The sequence below is a fragment of the Lipophrys pholis genome (assembly GCF_963383615.2).
Source record: "Lipophrys pholis genome assembly, chromosome: 13".
Classification (NCBI taxonomy): domain Eukaryota; kingdom Metazoa; phylum Chordata; class Actinopteri; order Blenniiformes; family Blenniidae; genus Lipophrys; species Lipophrys pholis.
The window spans coordinates 23,810,842-23,834,825 of NC_137632.1; the positions used below are offsets into that span (position 1 = coordinate 23,810,842).

Consider the following 23,984-nt stretch of genomic DNA (forward strand, 5'->3'; position numbering starts at 1 on the left):
ACACAGCAGATTCTGAATGCAGCTCCTATGATCCAATATTCAAATGGAGTAAAAATCAAGGAAAAGCAAAAGACGGAAAAAAACGAGACCATGTGAAAGTGTGGAAAAGCTGCATAACGTGATTTCTTTGAAGGGACTGATGCACAGTTTAAGCCATTCCTATTTTGTACACTAGATGGCAGTGTCGAGTCATAACGTTTCAAGTAAAAAATGCATCATTTTCTGTTTTCGATTCAGAAAAGTTTTGTGTTTACACAGCGATGTTTTGAAAACGATGGTCTGGAAACGACAGAAACGCAGAAAAACTATGTAGTTAGCATGTTTGTTTTTATAATGAAATCACACACGCACACATGCAGCAGAGAACAATCCAATCTGATCATTAACAATGTTCATACGCAGACATTACAGTGGACAGACGACCAAGTTGGATTGTTATTACGGTCACTGTCAAAATAAAACTCCCAAGTCCCAGGAGAACATGGACTGGGTTAGGGTTAGGGTCATGACACCACGGAGGAAACATCGTTCAGATTGTCTCCACTGAGCATGTGCAGAAAAAGCAGTTAGTCACGAGCAGTATTATGTCACACAAAACGCTACGAAAGTTTTCCATTTTCATTTGACAACGTGTAAACGGGGCCTTCGTGAAGTTTATCCAACCCACGACCGCTCACACTAAAACCTGGCAGCAAGATAAAAAAATCATAAAACCAACAAACGCCACACGTAAAGACTCCCGACCGGAATCAGACCGTCGACGTTCTCACCGTTACGCGCCAGTGCTAACCACTAGGGTTAAGGCGCGGAGGTTGTGACCCACACAGTTTAAACCCATAAAAAAAAAAAAAAAAAAAGACGTTCGACCTCGTTAAAGAAACCCGAGGAGCGAGCGATCCTCCCCGGCTGCAGTCTGACTTCTCTGTTTGGCTTTCCGCTCTCTTTCTTCACACGTCGCTGCTGACAAGAAGAAACTGTTTCCTCGCCTCTCTGACTTCAACGGCGGCGCACACCAGAGCTCTGTTTATGAAAATCCCAGCTGACTAATAAACTGCAGCGGGTTCTAGTCACAGACGAGCGTGGGAGTGTTTAAGAGGCAGTGTGTGTATGTGTGTGTGTGTGTGTGTGTGCAGACAAAACAGATCCCCAAACAGCTGAAACAAAGGCGGCAGCTGGAGCTCAAATCAAAGCAGAGGGAGGCTTCTGAACCAGCCATTATCCCACACAGAGGCTCCGAAACGTGGCGTTTGAAGAGCGGCTTGTGTTTGTTGTTTACCTGCTGCACGGCCCCACGTAACGTCGGTGACAGACACGGCGAGGCAGACGGGCGGCTCCGGTTCCACGCGGCTTAAAGCGACAGACGAAACTCTGATCTGGTGAAATCGCTCGCCGCAAAACAAAGCGGGAATCCTCACGGTCGAAACGGAGGGACCATTTTTAGCTTCGCCAGCGAAAGTTGGGAGAAAGTTATGCTTTCGTCTGCGTGTCCAATGCAAAGTGGATAAGGGATGCACCTCATGGAGGAAGTCAAAGGAGATCAGCGTGTGTTGCCGTGGAGACGCTCCTTGCTCAGTGTTTCACCGACACTAACAGTTGGCAAAGATCCGTGCTCTACCGAGTGTAGTTCTAGTTTTATATTTGTGACAAAGTTTAGCCTGCATATAAAACTTGAACTCTGAAGCAAAACTTGATCTTGTTAACTCAGAATCAAAATTTTTATCGTTATATCGGAAACTTAAAGTGGCGGTTTGACCACCTTGTGTACGTCTTCATCCAACTGAGGACTGACAGGAGATCCAGGCCAGACATGATGGTTAAAACAAAAAAAACGCAAAATTTCCGTAGTATTTTGGGGATTCGTCTACATGGCAATAGTGCTTTTTGAAAAGAATTCCCAAACTGGAACTTTATGAAAATGCTCTGTCTCCATGGAAAAGGAGAAAAAGGCAATTTTTTTAGCAAATTTTTTAAAACGCAATTTTTGGAAAAATGCTTTCTCTCTGTGGAAACGGAGGAAGACACATCTTGTTGAAAATGCCCCGACTCTCGGTGTAAACAGTAGCAAACTTTTTGAAAATGCTTTCTCTCCCTGGAGAAGGAGGGAAACGCTTCTTTTTGAAAACGACATAATTTCCTCTCATTTCAACCTGCAGTTTCCTAAATCCATCACACCAAAGTTCAGACGTTTACAGACAAACCAGAATCTGTCTCCATCAAACTGTTTACGTCGTGGGAAATCTGCCACAAGGGATTCTGGGACATCAAAAATGGCGTTCGCTGCAGCTCCAGAGAAAATATCAACATGCGACCGATTCAGGGTGAAAAAAAAATCCAGACTTTCTTAAAGAAAGAGTCGTCAAGTCACGAGAAAAGTCTGATCGTTTTTTCCAGTGAGAATCCAGATGTGGAGAGATCCAGAGTACAAACGGGATCTTGTCTCGGGAATCTTCAGGAGTTTCCGTGACGCGAAGACGTCAACAAACTGGGGATGTTCCACGAAATTAAAATGCTGGAAATACGTGATTGTCTGAGTGTGACGAGGTTTTGACAAGGCCTCAGAGATGGACATCAACAACTAAAACTGGATCCTGAATGTTTTCATTTTTCCCGTGTGGATTCTGGTGGAGGAACTTTAAGTTTGATCTAAAACGAGCCTGAAAAGGTCGAGAGGACACAGGACATTAAGTGAACTGTTGGAGAATAAGAGACGGAAGATGTGTGTTTCTGCTGCTATGAAAGCAAATGGTGAGGAGCAGGAGGAAGACGAGGAAGAGGAAGAAGGCCTCACACCAGCAAAACAACAAAAACAAACAAACAGAAGCCTCTGTGAGGGACGACGATCACCCGAAAGTCAACACACTCCCCGAACAGAACCCTGGGGAACGCCCCGACCGCCGGCGGGCTGAGTCGTTACTCGTCGGCATTCGTGGATATTTACCGCGTTCGTTGTCCTCGTGCGTTCACGGGAGGACTCGACAACATCTCGTTGTTCTTTGTGTAGTATCGTTTAAACCCGAACTGACCCCTGCAGTTTAAAATGTGAGCAGAACCCGGAGACCGACATGGCGCGCGCACGGATGCAGATCGCATCGAAGTTTTTCCACCGTTGCCTCGTCGCTGCGAGTGTGCGAGCCAACAAACGGAAAACAAGAGGAGAAAGTGGGAGATCTTAATTCCCTCTCGGTGACGAGCGAATCCCGGCATCATCTCTTCCTCCAGGGCGTCTCGCTTCCCGCGCCGGCGCCCGAGGAGCCCGGGAGGCATCCGGAGAGAACACACACTCCGCCAAAGCCTGGTTACACATGTCAAACGGAGGAAGACGCACACACGCGCCGGGCCGACTCTCGAGTTAGCTGGAGGCGTCTCCCGAGAAAAAAAAAATAAAAATAAAAAATCAAGAACAAACAAAGTCTTCCTGAAAAGACATGAGAGAGAAAAACACACTCACCCGAAAGACGGCGGGGCGAAACACTGAGAGCCTGAAGGCTCCGTGATACAGTGATGGAGGCTGCGCCGGCTGAGGGTGGCACCGACCGCCACAGAGGAACGCTTTGTTTCCCCGGGGTGTGAGGGTGTGTGTGTGTGTGTGTGTGTGCGTGCGTGTGTGTGTCTGTGTCTGTGTGTGTGTTCTGTCCTGAGAGGGCAGGGTGTGAAACCCGGGCAGAGAGGGAGACATCTGCAGCCTCCACACACACACACACACACACACACACACACACACACACACACACACACACACACACACACACACACACACACACACACACACACACACACACACACACACACACACACACACACACACACACACACACACACACACACACACACACACACACACACACACACACACACACACTTTCTCTCAATGGTCAAGGAGTAAATGCAACTTTTTGAAAATGCTCCGTGGAAAAGGAGGAAAACACAACTTTGTAAAAAAAAAAAAAACTCAGACTCCATCTTTGTGTAAACGGGAGAAAGCGCAACTTCTTGAAAATGCTATCATTCCGCAGAAAATGAGGAACATGCAACTTTTTGAAAACACTTTCTCTCCATTGAAAAGGAGGAAAACACTACATTTTGAAACCCGTGACAGAGAGGGAGACATCTGCAACGCACACGCACGCACACACACACACACACACACACACACACACACACACGCACACGCACACACCAAGTGGAATTAGGGGGAGGAATTTAATGAAACAACTAACGACAAGATGACCTTTTTATATTGCCTGAGAGGATTGAGCATCACAGTGTGTGTGTGTGTGTGTGTGTGTGTGTGTGTGTGTGTGTGTGTGTGTGTGTGTGTGTGTGTGTGTGTGTGGTAGTGACTCAGCAGTGATTGTTGACCTAAAACTAATTTGCCACATCAGAACCGTATTGGGTCACAAACATCACAGCAGCCAGCGAGTAAAATCAGTCCGAATGTGACGACGTCGCTCCGTGTTTTTGATTCACCGAACGTTTTCTGTTTCCTCCACAGACCCTGCAGAGCAGCTATCAGAGTGTGTTTCAACATTCATTCAGTCCTTCTGTGCACCAGGGGATTACTTTATAACACTGAATACTGGGAGTGTGGTGTGGGTGTGTGTATAAGATGTTGTCAAATTAAATTATAATGTCCAATCCAAAACTTTTTGATTCTCTCTCTCTCTCTCTCTCTCTCTCTCTCTCTCTCTCTCTCTCTCTCTCTCTCTCTCTCTCTCTCTCTCTCTCTCTCTCTCTCTCTCTCTCTCTCTCTCTCTCTCTCTCTCTCTCTCTCTCTCTCTCTCTCTCTCTCTCTCTCTCTCTCTCTCTCTCTCTCTCTCTCTCTCTCTCTCTCTCTCTCTCTCTCTCTCTCTCTCTCTCTCTCTCCAAACTGAAGACGGAGTGCTCTTCCTTGTGTGTTTACTAATTACTCTGCGATGCATCATGTGAACAGCTTCTGCTGAACCGAAGCTTTAATGAACCGCGGACAGATAAATCATCGCTCTGCTCCATTTGTAACGGAAAACGTAAAGAACGCCGAGAAGAAACAGTGAAAATGAATGACTCATAAAGTGGACTATTTTTCTCCTGCAGTCTTTCTTTCATTGTGTGTGTGTGTGTGTGTGTGTGTGTGTGTGTGTGTGTGTGTGTGTGTGTGTGTGTGTGTGTGTGTGTGTGTGTGTGTGTGAGAGAGAGACTCACGTCGAGGAGTGTGTGTAGATGCTGGTCCTGGAAAACGCTGTGGAGGAAATCGAGATCCTTCTCGCTGCAGTCGGTCAAGGCGTGGATCTCCTCTAGACTGTCCAGCACCTGAGACACGGCGCCTGCAGGACACAGAGCGGACAGTGTGAACCTGGACGGACGGCAGTCAACACACACACACACACACACACACGCACACACATGGAGAAGGAACGGATACGTACGTTCTGCTGCTAGAAGTCCTAGCAGGCGGGGAGCGTTAATAGAAACAAACACATTAAGAAGTGAACTTTTAATTTGAAACACATGAAGAAATCCTGACTGAACTCAGCCATTGTCATTATCTGATGATGTGCGTGGCACTATTATGTGAGTGAGAGCACTATTAAATAGAACTGTAATAACTGATTATTCCCAGAGGGAAATTCTTGTCAAAAGCTCCACATGACACGAGAGCTAACCGAACGGCTGTGGGAATCGAACCGGCAACACTCAAGACCTCCAGACCACCACCGCTCATGAAACACAAGTCCCCTGACCGGGAATCGAACCCGCAGCGCCGAATCATAACCACGAGATCGCCAGGGAAACCGGTGAATGCTGCTGCCATCATAAAGTGTTCAATCCATTAAATGCGAGCAGTTTAGTGTCTTGCTCAAGGACACTTAAACATGTGGACAGGGGGAGATGGGGAATTGAACCTGCAACCCAAAAAATTAGGAAGGCCAAGAATATTTAATAAAAATAATAATAATAATAATAATAATAATAATAATAATAATAATAATAATAATAATAATAATAACAACTTGGAAATTTCCCTTAGGTCTTGATGATCACCTGCAATTTTTAAATAAAAGTTCCTTCTATTTCTACTTTGTCCACACTGGATTTAGGTTTTTTTCATAAACGGCATTAAATGTGAATGTTTCGAGAATGCACACGTTGAACTGAAACCAAAAAGTAAATTCTGGTTTAATTCATAAGCTCTCATGCTCTCTTTTAACTGAAATAAACAAATATAATTTATACTAAATAATGTTCCACATTGCAGTAATTTAGAGTTTAAATGACAGAAAGCGGTTTGACCTCACAGATACTGGCGTGTTTATACCAGAAGATTCCTGAATGAATCAGCTCGAGAAGAAGCTCAGAGCAAAAGCAGAAGTAAACAAGGCAAAAAAGAAGAAGGAAACGTCAGTGAATGAGAGGACAAGTTGTGTGTGTGTGTGTGTGTGTGTGTGTGTGTGTGTGTGTGTGTGTGTGTGTGTGTGTGTGTGTGTGTGTGTGTGTGTGTGTGTGTGTGTGTGTGTGTGTGTGTACCTGAGGACGTGGGGTCTTCGGAGAACTCGTGCAGCTCCTCTGGCGGGTCGCCGTAGAAGGAGTTGAACTTGTGGCTGGACACTGCGGCCAGCACGGCGCCCTGCGGGAGGCGGGGGAGGAGCGTGAGCGAAAGTGAAAACACGGGAGGCGTCGCCGTGACGACGGCCCGGATGGTTTGTGACAGGTGGGGGTGAGATACGGACCTTCAGCTTCCTCCGGGCGTTGAACTTCCTCAGCTGCTCCACCGTCTCCGGCAGGTGGATCTTGTAGGCGTATCGGTCCCTCTCCTGAGAAACGCCACGGGAACACAGAGGACGTCAAAAATCTCACGTTTACTACACATCAAGAGTGACTGCAAACACACTATACTGCCAAAAGTATTTGCTCAGCTGTCCAGGTCATTGAATTCAGGGACTGTTCAAAACATTAGCGAAAGAACTTGTCGCTGTCAGGAGCTCGAGGAATTCCAGCCATCAATCAGCTGTTGGTAGGACTGGTTGGGTAATTATTGGGTTTTCGCTGGAAAAAAAAAGTAAAATGCGAAATAATAGTAAAACATTTTTTTTTATAAAAATTAAATAGTAAATAAATAAGTAGATAAATAATCACAAAACGAAACGAAACAAAACGTAATGAAACGAAACAAAACGAAACAAAAATAAATAAATAAATAAATAAATAAATAAATAAACAAGAGCAATCAGAGATTTCTGACGTCTGCCAAAGGTTGCTCTGAAAAGAAAAAAGTTTCCAGATCACCTCCAAAAATGAATGGACTCTTCCATGGCCTAATATCTATCTGTGTTTTAAATTCTGACAAAGTCCATGCAGTAGTTTTGAAGTAATCTTTCTAACAGGCATACAGTCAAACAAACAAATATACGCTGATGATGAAATCAAAAAGTAAAAGTGCCCTGAAATGACAAATGATAAAAAATTTAAATAGTACTATGACAGAGTGGAAGTGATTGGGTACAACAGCAACTCAACCAGTAAGTGGTAGGCCATGAAAACGGATGCAGGGGTGCCGAGTCTGCAGTCAATAACAACAGACCTCCAAAGTTCCTGTGTTACAGTGTGTTGAGATCTTCATGGAGCGCCTCCATCACCGTAATGCAAAGGGTGGGTGGTGTGAAGCCAATACCTTTGGCAGTACAGTGCTTTGTCTTCCCTCGCTCGTCTCCAGTCGGTTCAGAACGCTGCAGCACGACTACTAACTGAAATGAATTTGTTTTTAATTTGCTGAATGGTCTCGCCCTGCTGCTTACTGCCTCAGATCAGCTGATCAGCTGCTCCGAGCTTTTCCCGTTTCTGACCCGAAATGATGGAAGGAGCTTCCATCTGACAAGAACCTTCACTGTCCATTTGTTAAACTAGTCTTAAACCCATTTTTATTCTTTATTCCTTTTATTCCAGACTCTGCTCCGGTTATTATTATTGCCATTTTATTGTTTGCGCTTTATTTTACAGCGATATTCAACATCAACCTCATCTGAAGACTCTAATATTCCTAAAAACTACATGTGATGCTGAGTGCATCAGGCTGGTGCTGTGTCGTGTGCTACGTCACACTTCCTGTGTTGCTGCACAAGGAGTTTTGACACGGAACATAGTAAAGTGCAAATTTCTATACATAAACTGCCGCTAATGTGCCGCTGTGAGGAAACCGACGACAAAAAGAAAAATTAGGCAAGGATGTCTGCTGTTGTGTTTCACAGTTAGAAACAAGAAATTAACACTACGCAGCGTCTCGGTGTGGCGCCTCGGGAAAACATCTTAGAAAAGACTAAAAGGCAGCGTTGTGAGCAGGGACGTCTTTTAAAGATTCATCATTTCAAAGTCGTGTCAGACGGCTCCCGGTTGGATTTCAAGTCTCTCAGCCTCGACTGTCGAGGCGATGGTTTCTAAGGGCCGCTCCATCACTGTCCGCTGAAGGAAGACGCAGTAAAAGCTTCTGCTGACACAGCGTGACAAGCGCGAACGCCGCCGTGTCATTGTCTTCCCGTTTGACTGATGATCGCTGCGCGACGGCTCCGCGCCGGCGTGGGACGAAACTTTAAGAAAAGCCTCAACTTCAGGTGAGTTGCTGTTTTTCCACGGCGAAAACAAACGACAAATCAGTGTGCGGCGCCCCATCCTGAGGCTGATGCTATGATTATCAGGAAGTCCGGGATCCAATTACACAGAGGAGTAGGATCATTTTTAAAAACTGCGAATCTGCACTTTTTGTCCAACTTGAGGATGCTGTATGCCGGCTAACGAGGCGGGTCAGAGCAGGACGGGTCACCAGTCACACAGAGCGGCAGAGACACTCACATGTTCACCTTACGGGGCATTTCTACGAGCAATTAGCCGCATGTTTTTGGACTGAAACTGGCTCCATGGAGGGTACCGACGGACGGTACCATTAAAAGTAGTGAATTCGGTACCCGTCCCTAGTTAGTGGACAGAATGAGAGAAAAGGAATGATCAAATAGTGGGGGAGGATTCAAACCCTGGTTCAGGTAACGGGGGTGAAGATTCTCCATTCAGCTGAACTGAACCGACATCAATAATAACTCTTCCGCACTATGAACACAGTTTGTGAATGACTAAGATCAGACAGGATGATTAGGCAGGACAAAGGTGTCAGTTTCCAGTTTCCAGTTGACTTCCTGCAGAGTCTAGGACTGGCTTTGACGACTCTCAATAACAGTGTGATGCTTCTCTTCCAGTCTCATCTTGTTTATTCTGCATGAATCGACTTCGATGTCCATTTCATAAAGTCACGCAGAAACTGAGCGTATTGTCAAGAGTCCCGTCACACTCTGATGCGTCACACAGGAGCAAAAGTTTACAAAACAGTTCTGTCTGCTGCAAAAATGAACACAAATTAAATAAAAAATCATCAGGGTCAGCAGTTTAGAGATTAAGTTAGAGAATCCAGATTGAGATGGTTTGACCACAAAGGAGATACAAAAGACCTGAATAAGGATAAGGTGATAGCTGGTATAACAGAAGAGGCTGGGAATAGTGCTGCCCCCGACGAAAACGGTCCAAAGATGAAGAAATGTATATTTTGAAGGCTCGGCTGGATTAAAATAAACTCTTCAAACGTTGCCACCTGCAAGCCGGAGGAGAATCAGACAGAGGCTCCGTCAGGAGCAGGCCTCCGGCTTCACTAAAACTGAACAAGCTCCACACTAAAGGAGATTAAAGGAGTTTTCAGTTGTTTTAGACCCTGTTTACACGACAAGCTTTTCAAGTGAAAATACAAACGGTGCTCAGAGTCACTGAAAACAACTTTCCGAAAACGCTTCGACTCAGCCTTCGTAGAAACTGAGAAAAAAAGCAACTTTTCTGTGAACCGCAGCCATAGTAAACAGTTCTTCTGCTTTACTAATGACTAATAATGAATAATAACTGCTCCAGGATCATTTCTGACCAAACAGTAGGGAGTGAAGTACCAGATGCCGAATGCCCAAAACTGGTAACTTCATGAACCGTCAACACCTGAGGAGGACAGTAAAGTATCTGCTGCGGTCAGTAAAAACCTCATTAAGGAGAGTTTCAATCTCTCTGTGCAACGCAGCCAAAGACGAAAATGAAAAAATGAAATGTCTGCAATGTCTGAAAAAAGACATTGCATCACTTCATAGAAAATAAAAAGAGGAAGAGAAAATGTGGTTTGTAAAGGTATTTACAGTCGCAGCCAAATGACCAGATCCTCCCTGTGTTGTCATGTTTGGTAGTCATAGCAGCAAGACAATACAGAGGTCATCATGACTGGAGGTCATGGCAACATGCCGCTCCAAAGGTCGTCATGGAAACACGAAGCTTCGACAATTGGTGCAGCGTTGTGAACATAAAGGGAAAAACTAAACATGAAGGAAAAGGTCTTGTTTACTGGAGAACACTCTGCTACGAACTGTGTTTTTTCTTCCCATTCCAGTTTCAGGAAAGTTGTGCACGCAAATGTGTGAACGTTGCTTTTAGCTATCCCTCTTTGTTCTGCAGGCTCTGCAGGTTACTATTAACATTAATCCTACCACATACGTCCAAGTACTCCCAATTCTAAAACGTAAAGTCGTTGGGTTTTAATAAGCAAAACCCAACAAAAACATACCGCCTTCGTTTTGTTGTTGATGCAGAGGAGCTACGATAGACCCAATGTTAGTTTGCACTAACTCAATGACTTGAGCTCCATCTCAATCAAAAGGAAAGAGTTCAGCACTTTCACTGGAAGCTTGATTGTCACAAACGTGAAGGACTGACCGGTACCAAGACACACTAGATACTCTGTTCCAGGGGATTCTGACCTTGAGCCAGGGGTGGTTGAGAGCCTCGTAGACGGTGATCCTCTCTGCGGGGTCAAGCATCAGCATGCGTCTCACCAGATCCTTGGCGCTCTCCGAGATGTGGCCCCACTGACGTGGATTCATCTGCACACATCAGACATACAGACTTTACAAAGTTTGTCCTTGTGGGAAAAACTATCGTTCAAAGCTACAACACGTAGGACTCAAACCTGAGGAGTCAAGAAAAGGATGGTTTGATGTGTCAAAGGTTTCTTTTCTTTGATATTTGCTTGGTGGTTTGACCGGATTGGAGCCTCTTGTGGGACGATTTGGGTCCACGGGCCTTATGTTTGACCCCCCTGATCAAAAGCTTTAGGAAAGTGCTGTACAAGGCTTTGTATATTGGTGATCGTGGGTGTGTCCGTCACTGTAACGTTCTGATGAACTTTAGATCAGAGGTGGTCAGCAGATTTAATTTGAGCCCATATTAAAGGGCTCATATTAACATTCACTTTCTAATTGTTTTCCAACAGTACTAATCGTCCTCATACATGGAATGACGCCCCAGAAGTAAAGAAAGTCGGTCCTCTCTCTCCCTGCCTTGTTTCAGTTTTAAAAAGTGTGTTGCTCCAACCAGCCAATCAGAAATCAAACTCTATATAGTGTCATCGGGGGTTTAGCCAATCCCAATCAAGGTAGGCCCTCCCTTTGACTCCTCCCACAATTAAGCAGCTCTGCTCTGGCACATGGCACCACGAGAGGAAGTACTTCCTCCTCTTCCCAAGATGGGCATGTGTGGGCGGAGCCAGTCCAGCTCACACAGACACAGCAGATTCTGAATGCAGCTCCTATCATCCAATATTCAAATGGAGGAAAATCAAGGAGAAGCTGGATAATATGACCCCTTCAATTCGAGGAAAAATTCATGGAACAATCTGCCAACATGAATCTAGTCAAATGTTGCTTCTCCACTTGTTTTGAAGATGTTTATTGAATTCCCTCCTCAGGTCTGCCGTGGCTCGGTATAGCAGCAGCCCCTGACCTTGTATTTGCCCTTGCAGATGGCTTCAAACAGCCGGTCCTTGGTGCCGTAGAAGGGGAGGCACCCCGAGATGAGGATGAAGAGGATGACTCCGCAGCCCCACACGTCCACCGGTTTGCCGTACGGCTCCCTCTTCACCACCTCCGGCGCCATGAAGTGCGGCGTTCCAACGCGACCTGTTGGCACAGAGACCCGCACAGAGTCAGGTGACTGAAAGATAAAACGGAAAATCATCCGCACGACTTCCTCATCATTTGCTAATGATTTCTCATTTTTGCCCTCTGAACTAGAAAAAGGAAACACGCGGCGCTTCCTCCTCTGAAACAATACTTGCATGTAATCTTGATTCCTTTTTCTGAAAGTCACACAGAAAATCGTAGTCTGAAACAAAGTATCGCTATTAGAATTACACGTTTGCACGAACGAGTAAACAAACTTCCTGCTCCCTACTTGTTGGGACATTTTGGTGAAACTTCAATTAAAGGCTGGTGGTGATGAACATTTGATCAGTTTTAGAGTCTGCAAGCAGAGGAAACTGCAGTTTCCTTTCGAGTTTATCATGACCAAGAACCTTTCAAAGATTAAAAATGATCATGTGCATAAGTGAGTCATCATGATGAAGGTCGTCTCTTAGGCTCCGTTTACAGAGTCAAAAAAACTACCTTTTAAAAAACAGGCTCGACGAATCTCTGCTACAGCTGTAGTAAGAAGTTGTTTTGCACATTCTCAGGAGATGGACAGTAACAATACGAATGTCCGTGTACTACCATTGTTGATGTGAGTGTGGATTCATTACAAAAGCAAACAGCAGAGCCAACTCTTACAACTACATCGCTTTCTGCAAATCCCATGTAAAGAAATGTTGCAGTGTAAATGCAAAAGATTTCTCAAACGAAAAGGTGAAAACGATGCACTTTCACAGGAACTTTTGTCGTGGAAAATGAGTTCAACAAAGGTTAGATGACAGAAATCCGCAAAAGGTTTGTTTGATTATCTTTAGTCTAAACCTCATTTGAGTTTTCATTACACAAACTAAAAGGAAATGGCAGCATCATCAATATCTCAGCTCGGGTCTCAGTGTTGTGTTCGATGCTCTCAGAAAATCAATTTGAAAAAAAAAAAATCAATGTTTTCGTTGAAATTTTCTATCATTAGGTTGGTGAATTGGCCGGATTGGAGCCTCAGGCGGGACGGTTTTGGCCTCCGGGTCTTGTTTGACACCCCTCATTTAAATAACTCTTTATTATCCAACATCTTCTTTTAATGGGCTAAAAAAAATTCTGTCTTTCTCTGTTTGAATCCTATATTATAGAATATTTTTATTTTAAAAATAAATGAGTGATTTGATGACTTATTAATTATTATTATTATTATTATTATTATATGCCCTCACAGGGAGAAATCGGGGGTACTGGAAGCCTGGATACCTTATCAATAAACATAAAGAGAAACAACATAATTTCATACTGTATAACTATACAGTATATATGCATGATCAAACTATATATTAAAAAAATGATTTTCAAAGTTCCTGTTTCAATAATATGCATGAAATACTAATAAAGGCCACGAACTGGATCAAGTCTCCTGCAGCTTTCCTAGTTATTATTAGTGGATCAGTACCTCATTCCTTTCCGTTTATTGATTCTTTGAACATAAATTGGATTTTCCACCTTTGCACGCCCTGCAAGTTTAGTTTTGCGTCCAAAAATCCCCCTCGGACATCATGTACTTTAATAACAAGTCATGCAATTTGTCATTTCCCCACAATTAGTGCGGAAACTCCCTTTGATGTTGATGCTGTTGAGTTGTGGCGTTCGCGGTTCGGCGTACCTCCAGCCACCAGCCCCGACTCCCCGAGCTGGATCGCCACCCCGAAGCCGCCCAGCTTCACCGGGGCCGAGTTCTCTTTGGAGGCCAGCAGCACGCAGTGAGGCTGAGGAGGAAGAGGAGGAGAGCCTGGTGAGTTCACTGTCGTTCACCCTGCTGATTAGAGGGCGAATCAACACGGACACACCCACAACCCACCACGACCACACACACACACACACACACACACACACACACACACACACACACACACACACACACACACACACACACACACACACACACACACACACACACACACACACACACACACACACACACACACACAGCGTAGGAGCATCTCAAGGGGTCGCGGAGTTCGTCCACTGGAGGAGAAATTCATTAAATCTGGTCAGATACACTCTCGGGGTCAGCAGTGTCAAAATGCTGCAACCTCACATTATCCTGCAGGAAGGATCGATGCTTATTCTCCAGGATCAAACACACCAGCAGAACAATTCTCTTAAATCCCTCGTTTGTGGTTACATCCAATTTCTTTGGCGTCATAACATGTGCTGATGTACATTTATATTCGGTGTGTGTAACCGTACAAAGAAACACTTCTTAATGTCGTTATTTAAACTTGCATTCTCCCATCCACACAAGGTTTATCAACAACATTAGACTTCATTTGAATATATTGTCGAATGTTCTCTAATAAAGCATAATCATATTGGTAATGTGCTGAAGTGGCTCCTCTAGGTAAAGTAAAAAGACTACAAACACAGTTCTCATACATGGTGATCCGAGGCTCCGTTCACACCTCAACGTTTTCAAGTGAAAATGGAAGCTTTTGTAGAGTTTTGGGGTCCGTTTCCACGACAATGGTGCTCGGAGTCGCTGAAAACGCGACTTTTTGTAAACGCTCCGACTCAAGACTCTTCTAAAATACTGCTACTAATAAATAGTTCTTCTGCACGTGCTCAGTCAGTCATCATAATAGCACAGATAGCGAAAACCACCAAGAGTGCCAACTCTGCCACGCCATAACGACGTTTTTTTCAGCGCTTCTGCTGTTTCCATGGAAACAGACAACGTTTTCAAAACGTTTCAGAAAAACTAACAGTTTTCACTTGAAATGTCGTGCAAACAGGGTCCGAATCAACATATTAACAATGGCAGAGTTCAGTTTTGGACGGAGATATCAGCTTAAGTTTTCCCCTCAGATGAAGCGTCGGTCCGTATGAGCCCGTACAAGTTACTCAACACTGCCCCAACACGAGTGTATTTCTCGTTAATGTCCGTCAGTATCACTCCTCCACAACTAACACTGAGTGTTAAAACTCAGATTCTCTTGTTCAAATCTGATCTGATAAAACCACAGTTGATAATATAAAAGCTTCGCTTGGTTCGAGTTTATCGACCCCGCATGTTGGGGAACAACACACGTGAGCATGGGCGGCAGCTTGAATCGTTTTAATCATTCTAAGGTGGTTTTCTGGGGGCTTTCGACAGCCGGCTGCTCTCAGCAGCTTCCTGCATGTTGAGAGAGCTTTCTGCTGTGGTGTGTGTAATCAGGAGGTTTGCAGCGAGTGGGAGGGAGGGAGGGAAGGGAGGGGAGGGGAGGGGGGAGGGTGACCACAGTTTGAAGCTTTCTCTGTGCACTCCAGCATCACTCTGTGCACTTTGAACAGCGCAGCCGGGGAGGGCAGCTTCCCATTTAACTGCAGCGATAATGAACAGCGGCGCCGCGGAGCACAGAGGACGACTCGTCTCACATTAAATGACAGTCTGCGAGAGACGAGAGAGGGCAGGGACGAGGCCGAGAGCACGATGACAACAGGAAGGGATCGTTCATCACTCAGCCGACTTGGAGAAGTGGAGGAGGAGGTTCGTGTGTGATGTGAGATTATTTGGGATTATTCCTCCTCTTTCGCACGTGAACGGAGAAACACGGCTGAAGACTTTTGTTCAAACGTCACTGACTCGGTGAGTGTTTTAAAAACTTCCTCTCAGATGTGACAGCATTTGTGTTGTAGTGCTCAAAGTTAATCTTGGTCTCAAGACCCCATTTTCAAGATCTTGGTCGAGGGACGCCCTGGTCTTAGCTTTGACTCGGTCTCGGGCCCTTAAGGCCGCTGCAGACTCCCAGAAGAAGAAGAGGAAAAGTTCGGTTGTGACGACGGCCAGCTGCCGAAAAGAGTTCTTGCTCGGCAGGAGAGTTCATATTTCGAGAAGAAGCTGTTGAGCTTGCAGTCCACGCTCCCTCACTGCAGGCCACGCCCCCCATCACTGCAGCCACACATCCGTTTTCAACTGCCCAGCTCATCTCTCACTTCAAATGTTTCATGCATCATGTAAACCCCGAGCAGTGCTATGTCGCTACATGCTAAACGTGCTTCGAGCCTCACACAGTAGTAAGGTTACAGTCTTGGTCTTAATTTGGTCTTGGGATGCTCTGGTCTTGGTCTAGCCTCGGTCTCAGGTTAGGAGATCTGTTGTCAAACACTAACATCCCTTTTTCAGCACAAGGGCTCCAGCGTTCGTGCTGCGCATTATGCAATAATGGTGCAAAATGTAATAATGTCATAAATTTTCAACTCATTATGTATCAATCTGACGCATTTTGTAAGAAAATTCTTGAACGAATTTTCTAATAACTTGTTACATATTGCAACAGTTATTACAAAATGTAAATGCTCCACTTTTTATTTGAAGAAAATATATATATAATAAAATTTTGTGCATGATATAATAAATATTGCCCTTTATCTGTATACAAGGTTCTATGTATAATAATGAAAAAAAACATAGCAATGGTAGAATGCAGGGCTCAAAATCAGGTTGAACTTTTTAGATCACCCGCCATTGTGGCCGGTAGATATTTAAAGTTACAAGCCAATCAGTATTTCCACCAGACATTTCTCTTTTCTTTAAGAAATCAAACCAGATTGTAAGTCCCATTGAGTGCATTTAATCATTTAACCCACATTTTGTAATAACTGTTGCAAGCTATGTAACAAGTTATTACAAGGCGTTATCACATAATGAGTTGAAAATGTATTGCATTATTACATATTGCACCCATTATTACATAACCCGGCACTATAATATGAACTAGGGATGTCCCGATCACACTTTTTTGCCCCCGATACCGATCCGATTTTTCAGAATTGAGTATCGGCCGATACCGATACTTTCCCGATCCGATACTTACATTGCTATTGCAAATATACTCAATAGTCTATTTTTGGAGCAACTAAGGTGTCTGAAGCTAAAAGCACTATTGGCAGAAGCTTTGTTTAGCTAGAAATTATTGTAAAACTCACTTACTGAATCAAAATTCTTCTCAGAATGACTTAAACATAAATGTTCATAGGCAATGTAACTTCTTTGTGTATTAAATTTCAGTTTAACTTAAAGTAGTATGAGAGGTTTGACTTGAATTGTCACAAAACATTTACATTTCAATGTGAATTATAAACACTTAATTCCACATCAAAGTGGTAAAACCTGTTTGACAAAAGTAGTCTGAACATGGTTCTCTCAAAGACTTATTCAGAATATCCCAGTCTCCCTTCAAACCAGCGTAACCTTCTGGGTTATTTATTTCTCGCCATATCATTCCCCTGTGGGTACTTATCCTTTATTTTAAAATCCTTTATTTTAAAGCTTTTTTTTTTAATTTAAGGCATTTTCTTTAGTTGTTGTTGGGGGTACATCCACACAACGAAAAAAATGATCTTTTTTCTCCCTGGCCTTCTCCCAAAAAACTGCCAGGCCTTTAGGGGCGCTGTGACTCATCAAACACAACAAAAACGCAGAAGAAGACAGACCACATAGAAATTTAGAAGTAGACTTCTGCACATTAACACATAAACCACTGTATATAACTCTAGTTTTATAGGTCTATGGCCCTGCTCCGCCTGCTTCGAGCTTCTGCAATTCGACCGGAGCTTGTAGTCCGTGATTGTTGTGGTTATTAGGTGACGTTGCGGACCGTGTTTTTTTTCTTTTCTTTTTTTAGATCGGCGGGGTGATTGGCTGGATTTGCCGATTCCCGATCACTCACAAATCACCAATATCGGCCCTGATCCGATATCTACCGATCTGATCGGGACATCCCTAATATGAATGTTACCTGTGACTGAGTTCGTATCAAAGGATGATAAAAGTCATGAGAGCTTCACCAGGGATTTTCCAACATGGAAAGTGAAGCAACGTCGACCCGTTCAGAGTTAAATCCTTCAAGTTTTCGTTGGTATGAAGGTCAGCTGGCGAATACCTGGATTAGGATTATTGTCGATTCAGGGCTGAACCAGTTTCCCAGGAATACCAAAAGTATTATCTACATCTATAGCCGGCTAAAAACTAGAGTAGGCGATGTGTTGCAGAGTGCAAATAGAACATTTTCACAGTTAAAACAATTTCATAACAAGCCTTTGTATGGGGAATAAAGACATTTAAAGGCTTGCATACAAACATGCAAACAGAATCCAGAGAAATACAATGAAAAGTGGAGAAAAGTTGAACTCTCCTGTCTGATGACCTCTGCTAGAGTTTAGTTATCACTGGCAGGAAAGTCACAGTAAGGCAATAAAAGCTGTTCTCCAGTTAAATGAGCAGAGAAAAGGTGGACGGATGAAGCCATCCTGTGTGTGGCTGCTCTCTTTGTGTCATTATCTGCTTTGCTTTGGGACCATTTGTGGTATTTTCTTCCTTATAAACGAGGTAGTTAAACACCTTTACACACACTGCGATTCTCTATAAATACAAACAGTGGCTTTGAGCCGAGCGTGGCGGTTGGGTTTTTGTGTTTGCACTCACTTAAAGGAGCACTGCGTAACGTTGAAGGAACTTAAGGTAACAGCGGCGATTCAACTTTCAGATTTAGCGTTTTGGCCCGAGGTCCGCGCTCCACCGAGTGCCTGTTCTCGTTACAAAAGCAAACAGCACTCACTAGTGGCTCAACTTGAAAACTACATAGTTATCAGAACGCAAAAGCAAAAACAAATTTTCCCTTGAAACATTGTCGTGTAAACTGGGCCTTAGTCTAGTGAATAACCAGGAACTGATGGAGCCACTTGGATAAACGTCTTCCAAAGCACAAGACCAAGTTCAGCTGATCTGCTTCCATTTGAGGAGAGACATCATGACGCTTCTTTCTTCTTTACAGATTGCACTTCAAGGACTCCATGTTGGCCTTCCAGTTCTCTCCACCTGACGTCAATCATCTCTCCGTCTTGTTAACAGGTTCATAAACTCACGTCATGAATTCCACCGTCAACCCGCTACACACTTGTGTGGACTACGATGCGCTGCAGATCCCACTGGCAGTGCTTTACTCCATCATCTTCGTCCTGGGACTGGCCGGGAACCTGGTGGCTCTGGGGGTCTTCTTCTGCATCCACTCCAAGAAGAACTCGGTGCGGGTGTTCCTCATCAACGTGGCCTTCGCCGACCTGCTACTGGTGGCGTGTCTGCCCTTCAGGATCCTCTACCACAGCCAGGGCAACATCTGGACGCTGAACCCCACCCTGTGCAGAGTGGTGGGCTTGGTCTTCTACATGAACATGTACATCAGTATGACTCTGCTGGGGCTGATCAGCGTGGACCGCTACATGAAGATCCATCGAGGGGCACGGGTGCAGCACCGGCTGCAGACCACTAGGTGGAGCGCCGTCCTCTGTGCCGTCGTCTGGACTGTGGCCTTCGCTTTGACTTTAGTGCTCATGCTATCTAAGAACAGTTCACGGAAGGACAGGTCAGTGTCTTTTGATATCTGCTAATTTTCATTTTGAGAAGTTGGGCAACCAGCAAAGTTGGGAGACCAACGAAGTTGGCCGAGAAGGTTATGTTTTCGTCTGCATGTATTTATTAATTGGTTTGTGTGTATGTATTTCACCAACTTTTTGCAAAAACTGTTAACACGAATTGCATAAAAATTTTCATGGATGATTTGTCATCGTCCAAGGACCAATCAATTTGATTTTTGAGTTGTTAAGGAGTAACCGTTTTCGAATTTTTCCCCAAAAACTGAGACAATTTTTTTTCCATGAGAGAGGCACCTCATGGAGGAGATCTAAGGAGCTCAGCATCTGTTGCCATGGAGATGCTCCCTGCTCAGTGTTTCACACAGTGACGTAGCTCCCTGACCAACCTAGTTAGCGTCAATAGGAGCTAACGGCTATCATGCTCCTGCGCCTCCTTGATCCTCAACAGAGATATCAGCTTAAGTTTCCTCCTCCCGAGACCAGAAGTAGTCATAGTTCTTTTTCGTGGTCAGATTACCTTATTGGCCGAACTTCAACTCACTGACTGGTCAAGATCTTTGATCAGACAAGTTTGTGTCCTGAATGTGAAGATGCTAGCATGCGAGCACTCATTTGGCCAGAGTAACTTCCTGTTAAGAATTCACAAGATTAAATCAAAAACAAGGAAATTCAAGCTTCACGTTTTCCAAATGGCAGGAATCCTAGAGACCTATGTTGCCTGGCCGATAAACCCCTGATGTTTTTCTGTTTCCAGGTGTTTCCATTACAAGCAGCTCCATGATGCCCGCTGGAAAGCCTACATCAACATCTTCGCGGTGGTTGTCTTCTGGCTCGTCTTCATTGCTTTAATAGTGTCCTACGGAAAGATCGCGCTCAAGCTCCTGAGGACCTCACAAGCTAAGCCCGACCTGCCCAACGCACCCCGCTACACCCGAACTGCCAAGAAGTCCTTCTTCATCCTCTTCCTCTTCACATTCTGCTTTGCCCCCTATCACCTAGTTCGGGCATTCTACATAAAAACCCAGATCACAGAGACTTCCTGTTTCTGGATGGGGGTGGCGGACAAAGCCAACGAGGTGGCATTGCTGTTCTCTGCGCTGAACAGCTGCCTGGACCCCGTCATGTACTTCCTGTTGTCGTCGTCGGTGAGGAAGGAGGTGCAGCGCCTGGTGAGCGGCGTTTGCTGCGTGCAAGACATCCTGGGGATCAGCGGGAGCAGCTCCACGGCTGATAACGACGGACGGAGCGGGAGGACGGACAGAGGAGAGATGAACAACACGCTGATAGGAAACACCCGGGACAAACTGTGTCTCAGTCCAGTGTAGCCAGGGTGAGATCAAACTTCGAGGCTAGGAGATATTTGGTCCTAAACGGGATCATAGTGAGAAGTTTTGGGGATCAGGAGAGCGACAACATGTTGGCGTGAAAATTTAGATGATGATCTGAGAAGAGAAGAGACAATCTGAGGCCCCGTTTACATTAGGTTTCATGTGAAAAGGGTTACATTTTGAAAACAATGTCCGTTTATATGTGAGCGTGGGCGGAGTCATCTGAGCTTTTCCTCAAGCTTTCTTATGATGCAAAGCAAACATGCATAGGATATCACCTCAAATAATAAATTGAATGGTATATGTTTTTATATGTTTATTAATAATATTACAAAATGTGGATTGTTATGATCATGCTTCACTCTCTGGTGTTTCTGTTTCACTGGTGCTCCCATTAACTGGTGACTTCTGCCACCAGCCGTTAGCAGCAGCTGATGTTAAAATGAGACAAACAAACGGTACGATACTTTAAACTTAAACAGAAAAGCAGTTAAACAGCGTTCGCCAGGACGGGTTGGTCAGGTTTTTAAGATCTGCAGTGAAAAGGAGAATCGAGGAGGCAAGTCACCAGTTAACAGGGAAACCAATTAATCTGAGACACCGGTGGCATCCGTGGCTCGGAGACCTCCTGATTCTCGTAGAGCGTCGCTCCGTGGAGCCCCTGAATCCTCTGGTCGCTCTTCGCTGCTCCACGGGGTTGATTTCTGTGCGTCTATTTCTGTTTGTGAGTGTTCTTGTTATGATCGGGTTTAAAAAATGGCGGGTGAATGAGTCGCCCTCTGACTCATCTGTCGTCATGACGTGCCGGCCAATCAGCAGCCTGCCGTCTGCAAACGTCACATTCTACTAGTATTCTACTAGTCTTAGTTCACTTGGAACCTCTGTTGCTCATTTACCACGAAAGTACCTGGTAGCAGTGACTAACGCGTAGTGGAAAAGGGCTGAGTAGGTACTAGAAGAAAAGCGCCATAAATGCTGAAAACAATGCAGTTTTCATGTTGGGCCACACGGTTTTAGGGTAGCTTAATTTAAGATAAAGACAAGTGCAATCAGAGAGACATCCGCCAAAGGTTGACCTGGACTCAGACAAAAAAAAAAGGACGTTTCTGGATCGATTTAATGGAATCTTCCATGGCCTAATATCTATATGTGCTAAGAATATTGACAAAATCCGGTCAGTCATACAGACAAGCAAATATATACCAAGGGTTTTATTACGTCCTTGACCAACGTAGTAACGTCTTAAGACCTTTCACTAACATTGAGCGAATGGCAGTGTACACCGTGGACAGATGTCCAGCCCATCATGAAGCAAACATACTGGACACATCTTTAAGTCTTTTACCGACAAACTGAATGGATATATAGTCGGATTTTATGTTTACGGAATTGTAAAAAAAAAAAAAAAAATGCAATAAATGAGTGTTTGTCTCTTTTTCCAAGATACTTATCTTCTTACTGTCCGGCAGTTCTTGACTAAAACTGTGTTTTCAATGTACCAAGAAGCTCATGTTACAAATGTGTGACAGACGGGCGAATCTCGTCTGTGACTGGACGGTCATCCTGAATAAGTCCTGGCATCAACTGCACGGACTAAACAGAAAGCTGTCAATCTAGTGATTTTACCAATCCTTTCTAAGTCCCATTTTATAAAGATTTTCAATAATTTCAAATAGTTGTCTAAAAGTCCTTCTAGTGAGCTCGACTGAGAACAGGCTGTTACTGTGTCTGTACCTTGAAATGTTAATGAGCTGTGCCTGTCCACACCGACTGTCTGTTTTCTAGCAGCATTCGTCAGGAGAAAAAAAAATGGTGCCAGCTCATAATTTTAGAACGTCGAGCTCATCTATCTATGAGAGGGTCAAAGTGAGTATCCACTACCAGAGGGAATGGTTATTTCCCCACATAATGTCATGAAGGGAAAATCTCTGGTTCGCCTGTATGAACACACATTCGCTAAAAAAGTGAAGCAAGCCAGTGAGGGGGATAGTGAGACAGTAGGGGGGCTTCATCCACAGGCCATGGAGACACATATTACTGCTAGAAAGCCATCAGAAAGTCACTTTTGGGATCTTTAAGCAACTTTTTCTGGAGTCGTTGGTGACTTTTGTAGTGCGTCAGAGACTCTGATGTGAGAGCTTGTGTCGTTCTGCAGGTTGTAGGAAGATGGAGCCAGCTCACTGTGGACGAGCGCAGGTACACTCACATTCACTGTAAGGAGCAATGTAGGGTCAACAATTAACATCAGATGCATGCTTTTGGACCGTGGCCACATTTCAAGGACATTCAGGCCAAAATTGTTCATGCATGTTCTCATTTGTCTATTTCGAAAAACACCTCAAAGCAGCGGATTCTGGTCATGAACTCAGATCATGACTCTGCATGAACCGATAGTTTTTATGGATTTAAGCTTAATTTCACCAGGAAGTTGCATTGAGATAAAAGCTCTTTTTCAAGAGAGATCAAGCCAAGAGGCACATCAGTATAATAATAAAAAATAAAAAAAAAGGCATGCAGGCAGACCAATGCCACATTTGTCACCATGGAAACCGAGAGATAACAAGATTATTTGATCCACCACACCGCTCCTTCTGTCATTTGAATTGCGTCGTGTTATCCACTGTCTGACACTGACTTAAACACATTTACAATTTCCGTGTGACATGACATAGACCTTGACCTTTGACTGATTTGATCTCAAAATCAAATCGATTGGTCCCTGGAAGTCATCCCTGAAAATTCGGGTCATTAGTTTTTGCGAAAACTTGGTAAAATACATACAGACACACCAATCTATAAATATATACACATGGCCAAACACATAACCAACTTTCATTAGAGAAGGTAATAAACAAAAGGGGTCAACTGTATTCATATGACCAACTCCAGTTGATTCAAAAAGGTTAGGGAATAATGTGAATAATCAGTTTAAGAAAAGGAAAAACTAAAAGATGACTCTCTCAAATGAAGAGAAATAATGTGAATAAAATGAATTTGTTTTGAAATATACGAAGTAAAACAAACACAATTTGATGTGAAGATCCCAAAGATAAAATGAAACCTCATCTGAAGCAGCGACACGGGAAAACCTCAGTTTCTTGTGTCGTAATAAATTCATCCCTCATATGAGGCAATTCACACTAATTTGTTAAAAACAAAGAGCTCGGCGAGCTTTGTCCCGATGTAGTTATGTCTGAGTAGATGTCATAAATAGCACTTAAAAATAGATGAAAATATCAGTCGTTGCAACATG

General features: G+C 44.1%; 2 protein-coding genes across 15 annotated transcripts in view; one reads left to right on the top strand and one right to left on the bottom strand.

The window, feature by feature from the left end:
* caska (calcium/calmodulin-dependent serine protein kinase a) overlaps positions 1 to 23,984 on the bottom strand; it is a 143,450-nt gene that overhangs the window by 31,732 nt on the left and 87,734 nt on the right. For 7 of the 13 annotated variants that reach the window (XM_080478833.1, XM_080478830.1, XM_080478838.1 and 4 more), the window contains exons 6-11: positions 13,654 to 13,756; positions 11,821 to 11,996; positions 10,800 to 10,922; positions 6,705 to 6,788; positions 6,502 to 6,601; positions 5,179 to 5,300 (exon numbers count right to left, since the gene is read on the bottom strand). In XM_080478833.1, coding sequence (XP_080334959.1) covers positions 5,179 to 5,300; positions 6,502 to 6,601; positions 6,705 to 6,788; positions 10,800 to 10,922; positions 11,821 to 11,996; positions 13,654 to 13,756 — 708 coding nt within the window. Of the gene's footprint in view, positions 1 to 5,178; positions 5,301 to 5,402; positions 5,421 to 6,501; positions 6,602 to 6,704; positions 6,789 to 10,799; positions 10,923 to 11,820; positions 11,997 to 13,653; positions 13,757 to 23,984 lie in introns of all 13 variants that reach the window. The other 6 variants (XM_080478832.1, XM_080478841.1, XM_080478840.1 and 3 more) reach the window with 1 other exon arrangement.
* gpr34b (G protein-coupled receptor 34b) lies at positions 15,291 to 22,171 on the top strand. 2 transcript variants are annotated; one of them, XM_080477836.1, is made up of 3 exons: positions 15,291 to 15,618; positions 18,806 to 19,393; positions 20,158 to 22,171. In XM_080477836.1, the coding sequence occupies exons 2-3, from the start codon at positions 18,900 to 18,902 to the stop codon at positions 20,726 to 20,728; spliced, it is 1,065 nt and encodes a 354-aa protein (XP_080333962.1). In that variant the 5' UTR covers positions 15,291 to 15,618; positions 18,806 to 18,899; the 3' UTR covers positions 20,729 to 22,171. The 2 variants fall into 2 exon arrangements, with proteins under 2 accessions (XP_080333962.1, XP_080333961.1); XM_080477835.1 differs by having other exon boundaries at positions 18,883 to 19,393.

What these genes read in the sequence shown, in the direction of transcription:
- gpr34b (XM_080477836.1), top strand. Translation starts at nt 18,900, where the DNA reads ATGAATTCCACCGTCAACCCGCTACACACTTGTGTGGACTACGATGCG. An exon ending in AACAGTTCACGGAAGGACAG is followed by an intron (nt 19,394 to 20,157) that starts GTCAGTGTCTTT and finishes TTCTGTTTCCAG; the next exon opens with GTGTTTCCATTACAAGCAGC.